Below are 17,460 nucleotides of genomic sequence, written 5' to 3' on the forward strand. Positions count from 1 at the left end.
CACACTGGCCTCGAGTGTTGCCGCACACCTCCACTACAGGACAGGTCATGAAGAGGGTGAACTGAGAATTGATTCAATATTCAGTTATAATTTTTCATGAAGATGGTTTCAATACTTCGTGAGAACAAGAGAATTTAATTTTTACATTAGCAATCCGCATTACTAATGTTTACCTCTCCACAGGCCGCCCCTCCAGCTGTAGCCCTGAAGAGGAAGAAGTCACTGCCTGACGCTCAGGCGCTGCCTGTTAACATGATGTCACGCGAGGAGGCGGCAGTGCTCAGCTCGGCTCAGAGACACGAGGTGCGTCGCCAGGCTGAGGAGGCGGCAGTGTATCGCGCCAACCCGCTCCTCTACCTCACCAGTCCAGCTGTCCAGGTGAGCTCTGACCTTCACATGCTGACATTTGGAGAGCTAATCTTTATGTCCCTAGCTTACTCTCCATGAATGGTGAAGCTGCTGCATCACATGCTTGTTGCTACTCTTTCTGAAGGGACTGGTATACAGTGCTTCTTTCCTTCTAACATCTGGCTTTGAACAAAATGACATGTTTCCTCAATTATCTGGATTCATGATTTGAAACTTAACCTTCCCGTGTCTGGGATGTCGTTTGTTCGTTGTCACCTGTACCTTGTCACACCAAAGTAAATTATTCACGTCACACCTCTTGCATTATCATCTTTTTTTTTTTCTTCTTCTTTTTCTGTGGACAAGTCAGAGGAAATTTTTGCCCCAAAAATAGAAGCTTTAATAAACAGGAATAACTTAATGCCTAAGCTCTTCAGTACCCAGCTCCACCCCACTCTACAACACACACACACACACACACACACACACACACACACACACACACACACACACACACACACACACACACACACACACACACACGGATGTTCTCGTGGTGAAATGTGACGAGCGTTCTCTCTCCACAGGACTGGTTCTCCCGACAGCGACTGGTCATGCTCATTCTCTTCCTCAATTTGTCGCTGGCACTGATGTTCTTCAAGTTGTTGTCGTAGCAGCCAGCAAGGCCGCGGGTTCTTCAGGTCGCTGTCCGAGCTGCCGCGTGAGAGCCGCGCCTGCCGCAGCCCACCCTCAGGGAGTGCCACAGCAGCAGCAACAGCAGCAGCAGCCTTGGGCACCCCAACATGTCGGCCGCCGCCCGTGCCTTCCTCAGCAGACTACGCCTGCGTCCTGCCTGCTCACGTGTGCTGTCAGAATCTCTATTTTGTTATGGTTCGTGCCACGTCCTGCCGCCCAAGTGTGAGCCGTCCCTTTTGTACCGCCGCCGCCGCCACTGGTGTCCTCGGGTGGCCAGTCCAGAGCCGTCGTGAAGCTCGGCTGGCTGCCTCGAGCTGACCCGTGCGGCCCGGGGCTAAGGAGGGGGTAAGGCAGGAGGATATAAGAAGAGGAGGAGGAGGGAGCCAACTCTCAGACTACAAGGAAGATCATGTGCAAACACTGACTGAGCAAGCTCTTGTCCCATGTGGAGTGTTTTGGCTGTGCCTCATTTCCTTCGTCACCTGACCACAGACTCACTACACCGGGGCCATTGTAAATTATTGCATCTTTTGCTACCACAGTGTGGCCTCCGCCATCCTGACTCCCCAGGACTCGGGGTGCTGGGGGTCACTGGCCCCGGGCACCATTTGCCGTAATTGCATAATAGGCACTAGATTTTCTACCCACCTATGGTACTATTTGTGAAGTTCAGTACAGATTTATACTAATGTAATTTCTAGTACAGGTTATTTTTTTTAATGTATAATTCTATGCCTCATGTATCAGAGGTCATATTGACTTCTGTCTCGAGGAATGTACAGTGGACGAGCGTCTGAACCACACTTGTCCCCTGAGAGCCTCGAGGAGACACCCGCTGGGCTGGCCGAGGACTGCGTCTAGGATCCCGCCAGGGACCCCCTGGGTCCTGCCGGGAGCCTGACGGACCTCATAGGGGAACAAGGCATACAGGCACGCGTGCTGGTGCAGGACACACCTGGCCACTCTCGCCTAGCACAGGTGTGGCGGTGACACACGCGGTGGAGGTAACAACCGATTTTGTTCCGCTTGGTATTTTGACTTTTTACAATCTCAAAATATAATTTGCTGTTAATTTGCTGCGTAATGTTGAAAATTCTGCACTAGTTAACCCGTACAGCGTCAGCCAACATATTAATGTTTTGCAATCCCTGTGCCGGCCAGTTAAGGCATTCTAACTTTTTTGGCAGTAGTGAGTTCCTTAGGGCTTAAAACGAAGGAGAAAATGCTAACGAGTTGTCGGTGTCTCATGAGCAATGGTGAGAGGGGCCCGGGCACCGCCAAGCAGGCCACACGGGCCGCCCGTCTGAGTGAGTGAGGATTTCACGACCACGCGAAAGTGAGTGAAGAACAACTCTCAATTTATCAAACTTATCAGTGGTGAAAGTTAATTTTCCCCATTTGCTATGACATTTTTATTTATTATGTTCAATTCCTTATTATTTTGCGCCTAATCCTGATGGTCAGGGTGACGTGGACAGGAGAAGACAGGGTGCCAGACAGAGACATCCACATGATGGCCAGGAGAGTGTGGTGGGGAGGTCAGGCTCCTGCACACATGCCACGCTGGTGGAAGGTGGAGGAGAAGGAGGAGGAGGAGGAGGAAGGGCGGGAGCAGTCTCAGCTCATCTGTTGCCTCAGGGAGTTGCTAGTGTCTCAGTTAATGAATAGGAGCCCCCAGCACTATACACACACTGTCACCATGGCAACCTGGGTTAGTACAAGATATGCCGCTGGCAAAGGGGTGGGAATTTTTGAAGGGTTATCGTGTCATAAGCTGCTGACGCTGTACGGGTCAATGACCTTACACGCTCATAAGCCATCGTGCAGGGGCTCCCAGGGCCTGAACGCCGCGCCGCCTGGCCAGGAGTCAAGTATTACAGTTTTGCACGCCTCCACCTGTTACTCAGCCCATTAATGCGAATTTAGTTTTCATAGAAAGCAGTTAGATGTTAATTTTGCTAATTCCTAGTTTAGTGAAGTTGTTGGAAATCAGTACATCTAGTTTTGATCTCCACCAGCCGCGGGGCCGCATGCCTTGCTCACCAAGTTGTGTTCAGCTTGACTTGTGGCGCCGCTCGTACACACGCCCAACAGTGGTCCTGCAGTCTATAATACTTGTATTCAACATGTTTGATATAAATGGCAGACAAGCATCAGCATCACATGACCCGCCTCGCCACACTCCCGGGGAGACACCTCAGGCCCCACACCTCCTCGTGGCATCAAGAGGTCCACGTCGCCTCGGCGGAGCTCTTCCTGTACACCAACGAATCCTGTTTCGCTGCGTAGCAGAACGTTTATCATTCATCCACATTGCATTGGTAAAGGCCATTCCTGGCACCAACGATGACCCCACACTGTTGTTTACATTATGTTGCTTACCATTCCTCTCCCTTGTGAAAATCGACACAATACAAACGAGTGCCTTTTGCATGATGGTGAGAAATTTCTCAGTCTGGGTGAAATTCCACGTGTTGGCGGGGTCCTATCTCGAGTTGGCTAAATGTGATTGCAAGGAACAGCTTTCGTATAAGGTAACAAAATTGAACATTAATTTTCTAGCCTTTTAGTCTCTAACGGAAGATGAGAGGCGTAAGAAACCTTTCAGTGAGCCTGAGTTCCTCCACGCGGCGGCTCCTTGCCATTACGCCCAGCAGAGTGGCGGTCACTCGGCGTGTGGGAAGCCAACAATACCTTGCCTCGTGCCGCCATGACGGCCCTGGTGTCCTCGCGTCAGTCACCATGGCGGACACTGCAGGGCTGGTGTGCTGCGTGTTTGACCCAGTATTACCACAGTCTGCTGCTTCCTTTTCCTTGATAAGGATTTTCTTTAAATAATGTAATTTTGGGGCTCCGACATGTTCATCTTATTGCGCCTTAAAATAATTACTGCACTACTTGTAACACATAAACGAGTCTTGGTTTTTCTATCGTATTCCTTTGATACAATATCGTGTCTGAAGTACTGCATACCGTTAGGGCGAGTTGTAGAGTGCAAGTGGGGAGCGGCAATGCGAGGCCAAACCTGACAACAGCCCCGCTTCCTCGCTGCTCTTTGCTCTCTTGGTTTCTTCCTCAGCCCCAGCACGATTTATGAACCTACTAGAGTCATTCGTAAAGGTCACAGCCACAGCCTCACACAACACAAACGCGGGGCTGCGTACTGAAGCAGGCGCCTAACACTACACAGGCATCTCTCACGAGACATCAGTGCCACAAGTGCCGACTACAGATAACTCAAGTATGGCCCTCGATACGGTGAAGGGAACACTGTCGCTTCTAAGGTTCCCGGTGAGGAGAAGAGGACGGTTGGCCAAGGCAGTACATCCCCAGTTAGCGGCCACGCCTCGGGAGGAAAGCAACATAGAGGGTTGTGTGGAGAAAAGAAAGATTCAGCGAAGAGTCACGCGCGTCATCGGCTACCCGAGTACAAGGTGGATCTAAGAATGTTCCCTATGTGGCTACGTGCAGCAGCGTGCAACGCAGTGTATTGAACAGTGCGATCCCCACACAGACTATAGTGTTGTTAACAGTTACACACTTGTTTTGACTTTTATAAGAGGAAATGGTGATCATATGAAGGTTTCTTTTTATGAGACAGGGAAGGTTGTTTTCCTGTAAGAGAAGGAAAAATGTTTGCTGAAGGTGTTGTTCAATGGTAAAAAAAAAAAGTGGTCTAAGGAAGGTTTTCTAAAGTACTGTTATGTTTTCATTCGCATTCATTCGATATGACATAACTGTATTGAATGTAATCATGTGCATACTTACGAGTATGTCCACACTGCACATTTCATTTCTGATCAGAGAAGAATATAAGAACTAAATCAGACATTGGAAACTTTTTACATTTTCGTTAACCAAGATGTACTGATTAGGATATTCAACAGAGATATTTTTACAAGAAATTATATTTGCTGAAGTGCGGAGTGGAGAGGTGTAAGAGTACATGGTGGAAATTTTCCTTCGCGCCCTTCTTCCCTCCCTCCTTCCTTCCCGTCTTGATCTCGGCAGCCACGACCACCACCTCCCGCATCCCTCGCCGGCCACCCTGGCAGCTCCCTCGGGCTTGAAAAAAAAAGAACATGATAATATTGAACTTGTTTTGTTTTGTGACCACATTTGAGTTTGCACGATCACAAGACATCCCATTACATGTTATAAAGACGAGGATCACGTGTCTTAACGCAACTTTTCTTTCTTTTCGACATTGGAAATTTGGTACGTCGCAGCAAGTTTTGTAACCATTTGCATATATTTTCGTTTCAATGCTTGTTTCAAAGTTCTAATGTTTTCGCCCTGTCAGTCATGAGCATGTGCTTGTATCTTTTCCCGTTGTTCCGTGCGTCGCCAGCGAGTGGGTCCCGGTCCGTGGTTACCATCCCTCACTCCGGTCATCACCCCACACACTCACCACCCATCCACATCACGCTGTCTTCACCCCACCCGTCCCCCGCCACCCAGGTCTTCATCTCCACGTTCGTTCAGGGTTGGCTACTCGGTGGAGTCGCGGAGTCCACTACCCAGGTGGAGAGCTGAGGGGAGCTACATCATCTGATAAGCCCTATGCACTTTTACAATGGATTGGACAGTGGAGGCTGTGTGTGTGAAATTGTTAATACAATGTTGTTCCTTTAATAAAACCAAAACACTAATGTTATTTGATTCCTCCTTAAGTTACTTGTGCTTGTATTGGATTCGTCTCTACTGTGGTTGATTGTCACTCTCCTCCATCAACTATTTCTCCATGGTCATAGTCAGTAGTCACTGAATTTTAACTCAGCGCGAGAAATTGACTATTGGCGCCGCAAAGCTGAGGTCACGCAGCATCCCTGCAAGAGTAGCGGCGCTGTACTGTGGGTGGAAAAGGGAACATGGCACCAAAGTCGCGTTCCCCACCATTACTTTTATTATAAAAAACAGCTCTTTTCCTTGAAGGCGCCTATCTCCTGTCAGTGACTGCTTTCATTAAAAACTTCCTTCTGCAGAGCGCAGCAGGAGTTCGTGTCCACGCCAAGATCAACATTTCATTTAGATCTTGTTTCAAACTACATTTCATCTTGACATTTTTGTCATAGCTTACATCGGTGAAATTACTAAAGTCAATTCATGCACAGAGAGAGGAAGGAATAACAATATTTACCTAAATAACGCTATATATTATAATGACAATTATTGAAATAAGCAGGGTGATATCCAAACTTCCCGCCAAGGAAAGCCGCCGCGCAATAGGTGAGACTCAAACATTCGCGTGGGTGGGTTGAGGGGCAACAGCTCGTAAGTTTATAGTCTCTAGCTCATTTTATTAATTTTAGGACATTTTCACTTAATGAACCTCACATGCCTGATCAGGATGTGACCCATGTGTCTTGTATCACAATGTTTTGGATCCCTTTACAGAAAGCTTTCGTCCGATTGAGTCATTTCATCTTACTTATAATTTTGCAGAATAACCCACACATATTTATCTATTTGCATATATATTATCAATTTAAATAAAAAAAATGTTTATCTATATATAGAGATTTCATAAGATGGACATGGCATTTGTGTATTATTATGCAAAACACAGACAAGGCCAAAGTCAAGTCAGATCGGAGGAGGCGTTTCTGGGCAAAGGTTCCCGCGCTTTTAGTTGTGGTGGACTGAGTGGACGCCTTGGTTCCTTGGTGCTGGGTATTGTGAAAACCTGACAAAATGGGAACAACTGTGGACATCGAAAGGGATGCACGTCTCAGGGAGATCCAGAGAGAGTATCTGGAGTTCCTGGAGGACGAGGTGAGTACTACTGAAGGTATTAGAACCTGTAACTTGTAATGAGGAGTGACAAGCTGTGGAAACGGGCCGCCACACAGGCTTAATTTAAAGGCCACTGACTGGTGTTAGATTGGGATTTGCCGTGTTGTGGAGATACATTTTATATTCTGGGGATGGATTAGCGTCTTATTCACACCTGGAAGTGCATATGAGTGGTGATGTTGAGGCGTGGCTGGCGGGTGTGGGGTCCCGCAGGGGTCTGGGTGAGGCCCACTGCACTTCACAAAGCAACTTGTATGGAGTTAATTAGGATAATATTGAAATAACATTACCGTCTTTATCTGAGGTGTGATTACGTATAGATTCATCGAGTTAATTCATTTCACTGCTGATCCCTTCATTGTGTAGATCACGGCTTGAAATGTGATATGCCGAGAAGTGGTCATTATCAGGAAATTAGTAGGTAAAGCCAATTTCCATAATCCCCGTTAGCTATAGTGAAATAAGGATGGTGTGCGATGGTGACTACAGAGAAATGTGATTATGTGCCTCAGATTATGTTGTGTATTATATGGGGTCTGTCTTCCATTGTACTGTATGGGTGATATATGTGTGCTTATAGGAATGGTTTTTACAGGAGGACGCCGGGGTGTACACTCAGCTGGTGAGGGACATGGTGACCAGTGGTGACTGTCGCATCATTGTGAACATTAATGACCTGCGACAGAAGAATGCCCACCGCGCTGCAGGGTGAGTGTGGTGAAGGTGACAGGCTTTGTGACTGCATTATTCTTTTAAGCTTTGCAGAACACCTAGTACATATGTAAGTCTGTTCCCATATCTTAGATCTCACCATTTGGAATATTTGCACCTTTAAATCACCTGTCAGAAAACTGATAATGTGAATGATACAATGAGAGAGAAGAATGAAGAGTACATTGACTTATAAATTTATAAATGTGGCTGCTATTACCAAAGTTTTGACTTCTACAGGCTTCTGAATAGGGCTTTTGAAGAACTACCAGCATTTCATCGAGCCCTGAAGGAGTTTGTGAATTCAGTGGATGTCAATTTTGCCAAGTCTAAGGAAGAACTGTTCGTTGGCTTTGAAGGGAGTTTTGGCAGTAAGCATGTGTCACCACGAACACTGACCTCCAGAAACCTTGGGAACTTGGTGTGTGTGGAAGGCATCGTCACCAAGTGTAAGTGTTGCCTCCCACTTGGTACTACTTGGGCCGGGCCTGGGTTTCCTTGAGGTTACCTAGGTATGATTAGAAGTTCTTTTTATATGCAGACACCCTTAATAGAGTCCAGTTCATCATAGTAATAAGTTAATCATATTTTTGATAGAGATATGTCTTTAGTATGAAAAACCTACAAGTGACAGTTTTCTAAAGATTATGTGAGCATTGGAGATTTTATTTGTAAATCGTGCTGTTACTTTTATTGACTGATGTATCATAATAACAGGATAATATGATGTGTGTTGCATAGAAAGTGTCCTTATGGAAAAAAACTAACTTCTACTACTGTCATGTGCACTAATTCATACCTCCCTAAGAACCAGTTGCACCACTGATACGTGTACATTGCCAGATTGAACCCCCAAATGTTGTTAGATTAGTATAGATGATCCTTTCCTGCAGGCTCCTTGGTGCAGCCTAAAGTAGTGCGCTCTGTCCACTACTGCCCCACCACCAAGAAGACACTGGAACGCCGCTACACCGACTTCACATCCTATGACCCCCAGCCCTCCAGCAGCATCTACCCCACCAAGGATGCTGCCGGTGAGTGCCTGCATGAAGTGAAGTATACCTGATATGTGTTGGCTAGATAGATGGATCTTGTGTTGTGTTCCCTATGATGTTGGCAAAATATCCATTGATACATATGCATTTTCACGTTTATGATTTATTTCTTTACTGGACTGTTTTATTGTGTGTATATCATAATAGAAAATCAAATTGCAAAGATATTTTTATATTGATCTTTAGTTTAAAGTAATTTTATTTTAGAAATGGCAGTACAAAGCCATATTCCAATTCAGTCTCCGAGGATATTTGTTTTAACAGAGTTGTGTGTGATGAACAGTGATGTGTAACTTTTCTCTCTTTCCCAGGTAACCCTTATGAGACAGAGTTTGGCCTGTGTGAGTACAAGGACCACCAGACAATCTCCATCCAGGAAATGCCTGAGAAGTCTCCTGCAGGTCAGCTGCCTCGTTCAGTGGAGGTCATCCTTGACAATGACCTTGTGGACAAGTGCAAGCCTGGTGACAGAGTGCAGGTGAGATATGATTGAAGTGTTTGAGAGTGTGATCCTAGAGTGGTTATTGCCACTGTATTGTGTCACCACAAGGTCATTCTGCCACTCAGCTAATTGTGTCCAGAGGAGCAGCCTCCAGTAGTCTAGATGATGTCCTAAAATGTTCACTTTGCAGATTGTGGGAATCTACCGGTGTCTGCCCAGGAGACAAGGTTCCTTCACCACTGGCACATTTGGCACCATCCTTCTAGCCAACAATGTCATCCTCATGAGCAAAGAGGTGTCACCTCTCATTTACTCAGATGATGTGCAGAAGTGCAAGAAGTTCTCTAAACAAAAGGTGAGATGCTTAGATATTATCTTTTGTATTGCTGAAGATAATTTTGGAGTGCAGTTAAGTTTAGCATTTTATACTTTATGCTTCCAATAAATTTGAAGTTGATAGAATAATGTTGAATGTGTTACATGATGACAATGTTTGACATCAGAATAAAGAGTGGTACCTTTTATATTTTACAGCCACTTAACTTTTCATTGATTAAAAATTCTGGATTTTAATTCATATAATTGACTTGTATAGTACATCAACAAATCACTTCTACATTCATTTCTATATATCGTAAATTTTAGAAAGTGGATGTGTTTGAGCTGCTGGCCAAGTCCCTGGCGCCGAGCATCCATGGCCACGAGTACATCAAGAAGGCGCTGCTGTGCATGCTGCTGGGGGGCGTGGAGAAGGTGCTGCCTAATGGAACAAGGCTCAGGGGGTGCGTCAAAGTCTTACACTTGTGCTACTGTGCTGAAATATGTAACTTAATGACAGGTATATTGTAAATAGTTTATTACAATTTTTTTCCATTTTAGTTACTGTAATTTAGTTTCCAGTGCAAAGATTCCACTGCTAAGCCTGTTGTAGTCTTAAAGTCAAAACGAAGACATCAATTGTGGAATCTTTATGGAACAGAGACATCAATATCCTGCTGATTGGAGATCCATCAGTGGCCAAATCTCAGCTGCTGCGGTACGTGGTGAGCACAGCGCCACGAGCAATCACCACCACTGGCCGCGGTTCCTCGGGTGTGGGTCTCACAGCGGCCGTCACCACTGATAATGAAACTGGGGAGAGGAGGTTAGTGTTATCTTTGTGTTATGCTTGATGTGTTTAAGTATTTGCTTTTTATGGATCAAAAGTAAAAGTAAGTTTGTGGTTCTTTGGAGGAAATGTTTCACTGATGCTCAGGTGACACCAACCTTTAGAGGAAGTGAAGTTACAAAGATGATAAGTGGAAATGTCAGGCTGTGAACTAAATATAGCATGGTCATTAGAGTGCACTTTTATTAGTGTAATAAGTAGATTTCCAACACCTCAAACTTCTTGACTCATTTGGTTGCCCTGCCATTATTGAAATGAAAATCCATGTAATCCAAGCTGGCTATGAAGGGACATTCTACCATAGCCATTCCTTGCAAGGAACTTCCAAAATTGGGAGTAAGTATTAAACATGATAACTTATCTATAAACTCTCCTTAACCTCTGTGTCTCCCTTCCATACTGCAGACTCCAGGCCGGTGCAATGGTGTTGGGTGATCGGGGAGTGGTCTGCATCGATGAGTTTGACAAAATGACAGATGCTGACCGCACAGGGATCCACGAAGTGATGGAACAGGGCAGAGTCACCATTGCCAAGGCTGGGATCCACGCCAGGCTGAATGCAAGGTGCTCCGTGCTTGCTGCAGCTAACCCTGTGTATGGTCGCTACGACCAGTACAAGACACCCATGGAGAACATTGGTCTCCAGGACTCTCTCCTCTCACGTTTTGATTGCCTCTTCATCATGCTGGATGTGGCAGATCCCGACAGTGACCGCAGGATAGCAGACCACGTTGTCCGCATGCACCGCTACAGGTAAGCTTGGGGTTGGGGTGCCTTGAGGTACAATACAGGTGACTATGAATTTTTTAAGTTATGAATGAAATTTTGTCCTCTGTCCCAATTCATAAATTAATAATTTACATCTTTATAAGTTAGACTTCATCTGTGGCTAATGTGTAGTGGTATAAAGCTGTTGGTTGGAATGGCTTTGTCTAGCCTGTCGTTATACTAAAATTTGTTTCCTTAGATCGCCACGTGAGCAGGATGGTGAGGCATTGCCAATCAACCCTGGAGTAGACATGTTGTCCACCAGTAATCCTGATGTAGCACAAGATGAGGAGACAGACACTCCCATCTATGAGAAGTACAATGCTCTCCTTCATGGCAGCCTCAGGTCCAAAAAGTGGGTATACTGAGCAATGCATCATACATACACTACTCTGCTGTAGAATTGGCCTTGTGAAAGATGTGCAAGATAAAAGAGTAAGACAGAATGTTTTGATATGCAATGGATTTTGTATACAGGACTTTTGTTTTTTAAATGAAGTTTTGTATATTTAGGAAATCACTACATGGATTGCATTGTGTAGTTAACCGTAATATAACAGGTCTTATCACACAAATATCATTGTTGCTATGTTACAGTTTGTTAATTGAGGAAGAGAATAGGAGTATATTAGTAATGTGATGGGAAGAGGTAAAGTGGTGGTCAGGATGTTGAGAGGATCTTAGTGAGATATAAAACTGTTTGGGAATTTTAGGGATTAATCCAAGATGTCTGTCTGTCTGAGTCTATCTATGTGACTGGCAATCCCACATGGGAAGGCCCAGACAAGGCACCACACATTCACACACTCAGCCCCATCATCCCCCAATGGAAAGGAATGGTCTCATGGCTCACCTTACTAATCCCCAAAGATGTACAAACTTAAACTTCTCTTCCTCCTGCAGCGACAAAATTGTAAGCATCAAGTTCATGCGGAAATACATCCACATTGCCAAGAACATGAAGCCCACTCTGACCAAGGAGGCGTGTGAGGTGATAGCGGAGGAATACTCCCGCCTCCGCTCTCAGGACGTGGAGCACTCCAACATGGCCAGGGTAAGGCTCAGGCCGGCACAGGGGAGAGGCTCAGTGCTGCAGGGTTGGCTGGACATGGTTATAAGTGATGGGAAAGTGTGTGTGTGTGTGTGTGTGTGTGTGTGTGTGTGTGTGTGTTTTGCCATTTGATAAGGGGGATGTCAGTGATGATGAAAATATAAGTAAGATCAATTTTGTAGGTGTAAAACTTAAGTCCCTAATGTATTTGTAAGATTTTGGTGTTAAAAGCTGAAGTGTAAGGTGGGAGGACGAGTGTATAAGGATGAAATGTTTGGGTAGGAACAATTGGATGCAAGGATGTGATGTATGCAGGGAAGCAAATGAACATTGCTATCACAGTCACTGTTGAAAGGAGTATTAAGGAAGTACATACAACATTTTCATTTATGTTTAGGTTTTTTTTTTTTTTTTTTCAGCTGTGATCTAATGAATACCATTACACTTCTGCAGACCCAGCCCATAACTGCCCGAGCCTTGGAGACGCTGATCCGTCTGTCCACAGCACATGCCAAGGCCCGGTTGTCTCGGCTGGTGGAGGTGGAGGACGCTGAGGCTGCCATTGAGATGGTGTCCTATGCATACTTCAAAAAGGTGAGTTTCTTCCCTGCCCCTTGTTGCCGAATTATTTGTTAATTCTTATACTAATTATGACTATTTCAGTAAAGTTACATATTCTCACTGAACAAATACAGTGCTAGTTACTGATATGGCCAGATATAATATGATTTACATAATGTTTTTGTGTGTATTTTTAGGTCATGGAGAAGAAGAAGAAACCAAAGAGAGATGAAGGCAGTGCAACAGAGACTGAAGGAGAAGATGAGAGTGAGACTGAAGAGACAGAAGGAAGGAAGAGGAAGAGGAGATCAACCAGTGAGAAGGAAAAGAAACCCAAGAAACCAAAGAAGAAGCCTGGCGATGAAGGTATCGCTCTGATTCTTATTGCTATTTTTATGTAAGAGGGACATTAATTTAAGTTTGACTAGGTGTACCTATACCTAATTTCCACCAAGAACATTGAAATTATGATCGAGATGTTTTTCTCTCTCAAGGCTATGACCCATATGAGATGGAGGATGACGGTGAAGATGAAGAGATGGCTACCGCATCACTGTCTACCACGCAGGGCTCAAAGCAGGCAGCTGAGGACACCACCTCCACCCCTAAGGAGATCACTTCCCAGCGACTTGATGCCTTCAAATCCTCAATCCTGAAACTGCTAAAGGAGGTGAGAAATTAAAGAATTGGATACTGTATTCATTATTGTTTCAACTACCACGATCACCACCACCACCACTGTCTTGAATGGATCCAAGTTTTTGTGTTGCCCTTGTATTCCTTAAGAACACTACTTTGATCTCGTGTAATTATTAAAGCTTTGATTCTCACAAAATTTTTTGTTGTTTTAAAGATGAGTAGGTTGTATCCAGCTACCTCCTATTGGTATACAGATTTAAGTGAGAGAGAGAGAGTACCTACTGTCATTGTAACCATATTGTGCTGTTTGATGTACTTTTTTACATGTCTATAAGTTGTGAGGGAATGGTAATTGTGCCTTGTCTTGGCTACCACCCTTTGTTGTGGCTTAGCATGTAAATGGACTTTTTACATGAACCCTTGTCCATGTTCCAGGAGCACACCCAGACAGTGGCCATGACCCGGGTAACAGAGTACGTCAATGCAGCACACCCTGACCAGCCCTTTGGCAGCGACGAGATTGATGCTGCCGTGGAGAGGATGACCGAGGCTAACCAGATCATGGTGGCTGACGGCATGCTCTTCCTCATCTAAGGGAGAGGGCACTTTTTTTTTTTCTACCTCCTTTTTCTTACTATCTTTTTCTCTTTTCTTTTGTTATGTATGATTTAATTTAGTTCATCAGAAGAGAGTAAAGTTTCAGAGAACTCTCACTTGGTGTGTACATTTTATAGACTTATTTTTTACATATTTTTAGGTGATCAGTTCACCAGAAAGTTTTCAACAGTGCCTTGTGTCTACAAAGAATGATCTGTTCTACATTATTCGCATTAATTTTATAGATAAAGATACAATGTAAATTAAGGATTAATGAGTGGAGATCTTGGAATAACAAGAATATCATGTATACACAAGTTTGTTTTCTATGAAATTTATGTAGCATCTGCTTAAGAGATATTATTCCCGTGAAAAAAAATGGTACAAACATACTCAGAACTGTTTACTATTTGTATCCTGAATTTTTCTAGAATTAATGATTGGTGTTAGAATCTCTTAATTATACATGAATATATGCTATACATATATGATTTACAGAGAACATTTCCAAAATATAATGACTAATGTGAGTGTGTGCATTAATGCTTTGTCTCAGAAGTCTTTACAGGATATGTGAGTGGTACATGTATATATGGACAGCAATCTAAATGTAATAAAATACAATACACCCTAGATTTAACATGCAAGTAAAGGGGAAGGGTGTACATTGATGATGAAGGCAAGAGTACTTTCCATGTGCAAAATGTTATGTTGCTGCTTGCTGTGTAGAGCATGGAGAGTGAGGTTGTGATGAGTCAGAAGGTGGAAGAGTGAGCTGTGAGGGTGGAGATATGTTTACACTAAAAGATACTGACCTATAGGAGAGGGCCTTAATGAAATCCTTGAGGTAGTTGGGGCTTTGGGGGCTCATAACATTCCAAAGGGCAGAAGGAAAGTTATCGCCACACAGACCTGTGTTATACGTCCTACAATTACCTCGCCCACACTTGTTCACAAAGGGCCCAGTACATAGTGTGCTGTAGACAGTAGATACAGAGTAATGAGATTTGTAATGATACTAAGTAGCTGGAAACTGGTGATACAAATATGACAGCAAGACAAAGCAATATGCTTATAGTGTTAAGTGTTCAAATTATATGATTGCAGGCTTGACTGGACTTAGGATAAACTGTACCATGTGCAGTGTTGAGGGTCATTACACCTGTTACACCGAGCAGCGCCATCAGACTACCACAGTGAACACTGATGTTGAAAATTATCTAAATTTAGTGTAGTAAGCAAGAGTGCCTTTCATATACAAAAGTATGTGCAAAACGTTATGATGCTGCTTTCATTGTCAGTCCCTGCACTTACGATGAAAATAAATTGCTCAATTATCTTATCAACTGTTATGGCATATTATGTGGAAAGACTGTCGTGCGTGGAAGGGGAACTGCATTCACATCCCTATTTATGTTCCATCTCTCTCCCTCTCCACTCGCTGCATCTTCACATACTTTTTTTTTCTGTTCTCTTCGCGTCACCTGGCAATGCAAAGGGTTGAAGAAAAGTATAATGAACCTGTGGGCACTAAGATGAAAAGAGGAGCGGTAAAAAGGTTCAAAAGGTTGTATGAAGTAAGGTTACACAGAGTTATCAAAGTACACAGCATTATTGAGTAGTGAGTGTATTCCATAGCAAGAGTGTGGGCATAAACACCCTGTGCGAGATACGGTTTTCATCTCACTTGAAGAATCTCTGTGGGTGCGCGCGTCTTTCAAAACAATAAATGGTTGCGTAAATACATCGATAAATAAGCTAATTGATAATGCTAATTTATCGATGTATTTACTACAGGAGGAGGCAGTAGACACCTGCCGAAACGATAATTACTCCCAGTGAGGTCTAAAGCACTGTTCAGGGGGTGCTGTGAACTTATCATTAAACCCAGCTGTGACTTCACTGAACGTTTCCCTTTGTGTCTCACAACACAAGGGGGCAGTCACAGCCTGCCCTCTAAAGACAACTCTCTTCCTCCACACAAAACTACAAGCACCTAATAACACACACACCCTTCACTCAAAAGTTTCAAAATCATCATGGCGACTCCTACACCAGCCTCGGGAGTCCCCATCTGGGAAGGGGACCATAAATGTCCCCAGGTCGGACTGCCTTTCTGTCGACGATCTTAAGTGTCTTGACACCCCCCTCAACTTTTTCTTCATTAACTTCTGCAACATTCGCGGTCTAAGATCTAATTTTCAATCTGTAGAACACCACCTCTCCTCTTCTAAACCTCATCTTCTTTTCCTCACTAAAACTCAGGTGTCTAAGGCAACTGACAGTAGCCCCTTTTCTGTTCCCTCCTACTTTCTCTATCCTCATTTTCGATCCAAAGCTGGATGCTGCGTTTATGTGCGCAATGACTTAACCTGCTCTCGTGCCCACGGTCTTGAATCTTCCGAGTTTTCCACCATCTGGCTACGACTACAGAATCACTCTCATACTAAATTTATCTGTGCTGTATACCCCTCACCTAACTCCTCTGATTATAAGAAATTCTTTGACTACTTAACTTCCAAAGTGGAGCACATTCTGACCCTCTTCCCTCTTGCAGAGATCTCCATTCTTGGAGACTTCAATGTTCACCACCAGCTTTGGCTTTCCTCTCCCTTCACTGACCATCCTGGTGAACTAGCCTACAACTTTGCTATCCTCCATGACCTAGAGCAATTGGTGCAACACCCTACTCGTATTCCTGACCGTCTTGGAGATACGCCCAACATTCTTGACCTTTCCCTGACCTCTAATCCTTCTGCTTATGCTGTCACCCTTTCTTCTCCGTTGGGCTCCTCCGATCACAATCTCATATCTTTATCTTGTCCTATCACTCCAATCCCTCCTCAGGATCCCCCTAAGCGAAGGTGCCTCTGGCGTTTTGCCCCTTCTACTTGGGGGGACCTGAGGAGGTATTTTGCTGATTTTCCTTGGAATGACTACTGCTTTCGTGTCAGAGACCCGTCTTTGTGTGCTGAGCGCATAACAGAGGTGATAGTGTCTGGCATGGAGGCGTACATTCCTCACTCTTTTTCTCGTCCTAAACCTTCTAAACCTTGGTTTAACACAGCTTGTTCTCGTGCTATACATGATAGAGAGGTGGCCCACAAAAGGTACTTAAGCCTTCCATCACCAGAATCTCATGCACTTTATATTTCTGCCCGGAACCATGCCAAATCTGTTCTCCGACTAGCCAAAAACTTCTTCATTAACAGAAAATGTCAAAACCTTTCAAGATCTAACTCCCCTCGTGATTTCTGGCATCTAGCCAAAAATATCTCCAATAACTTTGCTTCTTCTTCTTTCCCTCCTCTATTTCAACCAGATGGCACCACTGCTATCACATCTATTTCTAAAGCTGAACTCTTCGCTCAAACCTTTGCTAAAAACTCTACCATGGACGATTCTGGGCTTGTTTCTCCCTCTCCTCCACCCTCTGCCTACTTCATACCACGTATTAAAATCCTTCGCAATGATGTTTTCCATGCATTCGCTGGCCTAAACCCTCGGAAGGCTTATGGACCTGATGGGGTCCCTCCTATTGTTCTCCGAAACTGTGCCTCCGTGCTTGCACCTTGCCTAGTCAAACTCTTTCAGCTCTGTCAGTTAACATCTACCTTTCCTTCTTGCT

The 17,460-nt window shown here is 44.4% G+C and overlaps 2 protein-coding genes across 2 annotated transcripts in view; both read left to right on the top strand.

The window, feature by feature from the left end:
- Positions 1 to 5,696, top strand: part of LOC135089056 (junctophilin-1-like) — a 110,823-nt gene extending 105,127 nt beyond the window's left edge. The window contains 2 exon segments of the mRNA XM_063984254.1: positions 184 to 378; positions 936 to 5,696. Coding sequence (XP_063840324.1) covers positions 184 to 378; positions 936 to 1,022 — 282 coding nt within the window. The 3' untranslated portion in view covers positions 1,023 to 5,696.
- Positions 5,697 to 6,659: 963 nt separating this feature from the next.
- Positions 6,660 to 14,225, top strand: LOC135089058 (zygotic DNA replication licensing factor mcm3-like). Its single transcript, XM_063984255.1, has 15 exons — positions 6,660 to 6,819; positions 7,436 to 7,548; positions 7,792 to 8,000; positions 8,445 to 8,585; positions 8,918 to 9,084; positions 9,239 to 9,403; positions 9,694 to 9,830; positions 10,028 to 10,192; positions 10,622 to 10,969; positions 11,184 to 11,339; positions 11,888 to 12,038; positions 12,489 to 12,629; positions 12,794 to 12,962; positions 13,091 to 13,266; positions 13,671 to 14,225. The coding sequence occupies exons 1-15, from the start codon at positions 6,739 to 6,741 to the stop codon at positions 13,827 to 13,829; spliced, it is 2,478 nt and encodes an 825-aa protein (XP_063840325.1). The 5' UTR covers positions 6,660 to 6,738; the 3' UTR covers positions 13,830 to 14,225.
- Positions 14,226 to 17,460: the final 3,235 nt, after the last annotated feature.

Source organism: Scylla paramamosain, chromosome 32, assembly GCF_035594125.1.
Source record: "Scylla paramamosain isolate STU-SP2022 chromosome 32, ASM3559412v1, whole genome shotgun sequence".
Taxonomy (NCBI): domain Eukaryota; kingdom Metazoa; phylum Arthropoda; class Malacostraca; order Decapoda; family Portunidae; genus Scylla; species Scylla paramamosain.